This window comes from Rhodamnia argentea, chromosome 7, assembly GCF_020921035.1.
Source record: "Rhodamnia argentea isolate NSW1041297 chromosome 7, ASM2092103v1, whole genome shotgun sequence".
NCBI classification, from domain to species: Eukaryota; Viridiplantae; Streptophyta; class Magnoliopsida; order Myrtales; family Myrtaceae; genus Rhodamnia; species Rhodamnia argentea.
The window spans coordinates 20439889-20445902 of record NC_063156.1 but is presented as its reverse complement, the minus strand read 5'-3'; the positions used below and the strand labels follow the sequence as shown (position 1 = coordinate 20445902).

The following is a 6014-nucleotide window of genomic DNA, read 5'->3' as shown; positions in this document are numbered from 1 at the left end:
TGGGAAGCAGCTAAATGAGTTCTTCGATATCTTAAGCAAATCCCGGGACGAGGGATTCTATTATCAATCCCAGATTCACTTAACTTCACTGCCTGTTTGGACTCCAATTGGGAAAGTTGCCCGATCACTCGGTAATCGGTTAGTGATTACTTTGTCATGCTCAGTAGCTGTCCCTTCTCTTGGAGAACTAAGAAGCATACCATGGTTTCTTGGCCCTCTGCTGAAGTTGAATATCGCTCTATGGCAATTGTGATTAGTGAATTGATTTGATTACGCACTTTACTAGTCTCCCTTAAAGTATTGCACGACAAACCGATGAATCTTTATTGCGACAACCAAGCAGCCCTACATATCGCGGCAAATCCGGTGTTTTACGGAAGATTGTTCTCGAACATGTACAGTCGGGCGTATTAGAATCGAGTACGTACCCGCTGGACTTCAATTGGAAGACATTTTTACGAAGGCACTGGGTCGAAATCAATTTGAATTTCCTGTCAGCAAGCTAGGAATTCGTAACCTCCATATGCCAACTTGAGGGGGAGTATTACGGAAGATTTGCTAAAGATTACATTTTGCTTTTCTAATATTTAGTCTATCTCTAGGATTTACTTTTATTTTTGTTATCATATGATCTAGTATATCTTTTGTAATTAGTTAGAGATATTTGGTAGATCTTCTCTTTTCCTTTTTTTGTTAAGCGATATGTTGTATAAGTATCTATACTCTACGTTGAGCAATACAAGCAAATTACGCTTCTTGCAATTTTCATTACCGATAAAAATATATGTCTAACCATTTGCATAGACGATGAAAATATTTTTTGTTCATTCATTTTTGTAAGCAATATATGCGATCATTTTTTGTAAACTATTTTTTAAATTGCTTATTTTTCTGGAAACAAAAGAAGCCTTAATTTTTTTTCTTTGTAAATGGATTGCTGAACTTGCTTTTTTTTCAACAGTGGGTGAATTTTCTTGTTTGAGCATTCCGCCGGCAATCGACGACTCCAGGTTCTTTCTCTCGTGCGTTCCATGCTTTGGTTGCTCCATTTCCTGCCGTTGATATGAGAGGGAGTTTTGTGTTTGTTTAAATGGTTCTCCCTGTTGAATTCCGAGGGATTTCTCCATTTCCCAGATTTGGGATTCCATAGTCGTCTTGCTTTTATGTTTTATGTTTTCTTATTTAATTTTTTGGCTATTTTTTTGGGATATATTCTCTAGCAGTCCTAAAATTTGCCATTAAAGTACAATTGAGTCTTGAAATTTGTAAAAAGTGCAATCGCGCCCTAAAACTTATCATATTAATGCAATTGAGTCCTTCCGTAAACTCCGTCTAATTTGGCTAACGTAAAATGTTGACATAGTTGTTTTAAATATTTTCTCTCTTCTACGTGGCGATACGTGATTGAAATGATATCGTTTTCGTCCAAATTTGCCTTTTAAAATAAGTTTTATTGAAATTAATCTAAAAACTAAGCTAAATTTCAAAAAAGTCAAAAGAAGAACGAAGAAGCATAACTAACCCTCGTTGCCGCCAACCCACCACTATCAAATAGGGCCAGCGATGGGTGACCCCCCGCGACCACTTCCCCACCAACACCAACCCTTTTCGGCAGTGGTGGGACGGCGGCAGTGAGGGTCTCACCACTGGCATTGCTTTTGCGTTCTTCTTATGTTTGTTTATTATTTGATTTTAGCTTATTTTTTAATTAATTTAAGTAAAAATTATATTAAAAAACAGATTTGGGCTAAAATGACGTCGTTTTAATCGTGTCTTCGCTAAGTAGAAGAGAGAAAATATTAAAATAGTCACGTTAGCATTTTCCATTAGTCAAAGTGAACGGAGTTAAAGGAATGACTCGATTGCACCAATTTGGCAAGTTTTATGACTTGGATACACTTTTTGGAAGTTTTATGATTCAATTACACTTTTGTAACAAGTTTTAGGACTTCTAGAAAACATATCTATTTTTTTTTTTTCATTTTTTAAGCTATTTTAGCACTGATGGTGCCTAACGAGCACCGTAAGTCTCCAGTTAGATTAAAAAATGTCGGATCATCATTTTCCATCCATTAATTTGGATAGAGCTAATGGAGGAACTTGATTACATAAATTTGATAAGTTTTGTAGGACTCAATTGTACTTTTTGAAAATTTTAGAATTCAATTGATTTTTTGTAGTAAGTTTTAGGATTTGTAGTGCACTTATTATCTAGATACAAAGACATGAAAAAAGAATCCATCAATCAAAAGATTGATCGGAAAAGCCTTTATTTTATTAAAGATGAAGAGAAATATTTTTTTTAAATTAGTAAATGGAGGGAGACTACATTTGTATAATGAGTGTATGAAATCTATTGCCAAGTGTAGTCGGATATTTTAATGCCCCCTCTCACATGCAAGCTGGATTAGGAGAGGCAAGTGAATTTTTTTTACTAACGGAAGTAAATGCACACGTGAAAAGTGCATAACTAGGGCTATGATATCTCGTTATGAATTTCAATCCAAAAGTTTAAAATGATAGGTGAAGCATGATTCAATTTCTAAATATTATAGCAGTGTACTCGTGATTTCAGCACGGTGATTAAATACGTTTTAAAAGATCGAATACGCCAACAACACATTTATTGGTACCTTCAAAGCTTGGATCTTAATGAAAAAGAAAGAATGAAACCGTGTGTTTGAAACTTTGGTCCTCAAATACGCCTCGGCACCACATAGATAGAGATCGAGAATTGACAAAATGCACCTCATATGTGTTGAAATAGTTTGTTATTTATAAATAATTGAGAGAAGTGGTTGCTGGATATGAAAAGAAGTGATTATTGATACGAAGATAAATGGTGGTTGATAATGAAAAATGATGACAACATTGTTAGTAACAACTTTCTCTTCTCCATAACTCTTCTTCAAAACAACTTTCTCTTCTTCTCTTTTCTTACATAGTGACAACACACTAAAGGTGAAATTTCAGGAGGGAAATTGAGTAATTGCTAAACTTAATCCCCCTTTGGTGTATATTGAGGAGGTTTATTTGCTTTAAACCTGGCAACAACAACAATGAGGACGCAAATAATAATTAATGACAATGATCGTCACCACACATCAAAACATCAAAAGACCTATATACTAAAACTCGCGTGTCTTCGTCAGCGGTCGAATTTTCTCAACAACATAATCATCCACGAATTTTATTGAACTTTAAGAGTGGGGCGGGGAGAGGGGGTTTATGCAACCACACTCCTCACATCTCACCCGCCCGATACCCATGTGAATACACTTAGTTAGGAATACATCACTTCATATACATTATAACACACCATTCAAAAGCACCCTTTTTTTGTCAGATTCAAACGATGTATTTGGATTTGAAAAAGTTGGACTTGAAGAAAACGTTCCTCATCACCAGCTGATGGTACATCGCCGCGAGTGCCGCTCCGGTGAATGGCCCGACCCAAAATATCCACTGCGTCCGATAAAACATCACGGATCCGGTGAGTGCTCGACGTGCCTTTTGATCTTTTTTAATCCTTTTAAAAAGTGATTAAAATCCGCTTTTCAAAAAGAAAAAAAAAATCTCACAAAATGATGGGAAGGAGAAGCTTACATGGTCATCCCAAGCTTGCGCCCTGTCATAGATGAGGGCTGCCCCGAAACTCCTGGCCGGGTTGATGCCGGTCCCGGTTATGGGAATCGTGGCCAAGTGCACTAAGAATACTGCAAATCCAATGGGCAACGGTGCCAATACCTGACCACATCACCATCCATTTCAAATGCAGACACATCTTGGTACACTTCGCTGATAAAGTGGAGACACACTGTTTTGTTTTTGAGAGCAAATTGTGTTCTTACAGGGACGTGGGAGTCGCGGGCGCTGCGCTTTGCGTCCGTGGCGGAGAACACGGTGTAGACAAGGAAGAAGGTGCCCAGGATCTCGGCCCCAAGCGCGTCGCCCCTGGTGTAGCCGGAGCTCACGGTGTTGGCGCCACCGCCGAGCCTCTCGAACTGGCTCTTTTGGAAGCTCTTCACCACCAAGGCGCCGCACGCGGCTCCCATGCACTGCATTAGCACGTACCACATCGCCCTGACGAGCGACAGCTTCCGCGCCAATAGCAGGCCAAAAGTCACGGCCGGATTAATGTGCCCTCCTTGTGTATGATACAATATCGCACATCATTAACCGTCAACTGTTGAATAATATCTATCGCTAAACATGTCTAACTAATTGACATTTTTCCACCGTGTGATGACAATAATGAATGGTTAGATAGAATAATTAAATATTAATTTGTGCTTTCGTCTAACAGCCTAAATTTTTAGAACAGTTGATAGTAGTCCCGTAAAATCTCACTTATTGTTTCTTCTAACTGGAATACAAGGGAAGCAAAACGTGCTATTTTGTATAGAAGCAATAAGGATCAACCTGAAATGCCAGCAGTAGAATACACCAGAGCGAACATCATGCCACCAAAGGCCCAAGCGATGCCTTGGACCCCCACGGTCGCACACTTGTTGCTAGATCTCTCCACGCCCATCACCGTGAGCACCGTCACGTAGAGGAACAAGAAAGTCGCCACAAACTCTGCTATACCCGCCCGGAAGAACGACCACGACGATAGCTCCGCTGCCTCGAACAATGGGGCGGGCGGTGGCTCTTGGTAGTCCTTCTCTTCTCTGAGGGTCGAGGCGGACGTCCCGATGGCTTGCCCCTCTGTGTAACGATTCGCTCCCACCCTCACGTCTTCTTCTCTGCCCTCCATTGTTTCTCCCTCTCCTTTGCGGTTATCTTAGTGCTGCCTGAATGGATGAGACTGTGAAGGAGAGAATGGGATGTAACCTGTTTTACATTAATGGGTTTTATAGTACCAAAAATTGGATCCATCAAAAGGGCCGTCTCGTGAGTCGCAAGTGAAGTGAGGGATGCGTTTGTGGGGGTTGGAGACATGGAGTGGCGTGAGATTTGGAGAAAAGGCGTGGAATTCCTTAGCCGAACGGTTCTGCTCCCTTCTGTCTCCATTGATGCGGGGAGAGTGATGAAAACTGTTTTTGTTAAGAGATATTCGTAGTTAACATTTTAAATATTACAGAAAACGAAGTTTCTGAAGTGGAGTGTACGTCGAATATACTTAGGACATTTGTTAACACGACGCAAATAATATACCATGTAGGCTTATTTTATAAATAACACGATCGACGGGATCAATCATAGAATGAGAATTACATTACGGTATTGTTTCGTCAGTCATCCGGTATTGTGGTCTAGTCTATCGTGGACGAAATAAATCACGACCATTGATGGTCATGGATCTCAAAGGTAGTCTGTACGTTATCTACTTTTCGGTTGCGATTGAGCCTAGCTAACGCAAGAATTCTCATACACCACATGCCAATCATCTTCTAATTTGAGATAATTTCGTTGTATAAATAAAAGATTATGTATAAGACACACGACCAATGTAGAGAGTACTATTTGCACAAGAAGAGTGCCAGAGGAGAAAACACTAATGTTACCATTTTTGGAAAAGAGAACAGGTTACGCTTGCTTGAAATTGAAATGAATGGGTCTGTCGGACTACAATTAAGCGATAAAAGGAATGCTTACAAAACCCGATACGTCAAATTAGGGGATCTATAGAGTCTTGTCTTTCGTAGAATCGGAAGTACATGCAAAACTCCAATGTAAGATGACGTGAGAATAAGCCCCGACCAAAGGCCCCTTTGGATTGAATAGTTTGAATTGAAAGGAATTCTAGACGAAACAGTCAGCCGGAGCTTGCAACTCTGAGGGATATAGGAAATTAAGGGACAAGACCGATCCTAGCTCAACGCCTTGAGCTATGTATGTCTCGCTGATTTTTCCGGACTTGGTTAAATTATCATATGGCCTCAATTGATGCTGGCTATCTCCAGGAGTACGTGCCAATAGATAAATAGTCAAATTGATTTCTTAGGCTGGCTCGAAGACCGTGATCTCTCCTCCAAGTGTCACCACGACAATCGCATCAATTACGAGAA

At 39.9% G+C, this 6014-nt stretch overlaps 1 protein-coding gene across 1 annotated transcript; it reads right to left on the bottom strand.

Annotated features, from left to right (window-relative positions):
* Positions 1 to 3160: 3160 nt before the first annotated feature.
* Positions 3161 to 4835, bottom strand: LOC115756205 (aquaporin PIP1-3-like). Its single transcript, XM_030695902.2, has 4 exons — positions 4423 to 4835; positions 3852 to 4147; positions 3607 to 3747; positions 3161 to 3465 (listed from the first exon to the last, which is right to left on the bottom strand). Exons 1-4 carry the CDS (start codon positions 4757 to 4759, stop codon positions 3349 to 3351), a joined length of 891 nt encoding a protein of 296 aa, XP_030551762.1. The 5' UTR covers positions 4760 to 4835; the 3' UTR covers positions 3161 to 3348.
* Positions 4836 to 6014: the final 1179 nt, after the last annotated feature.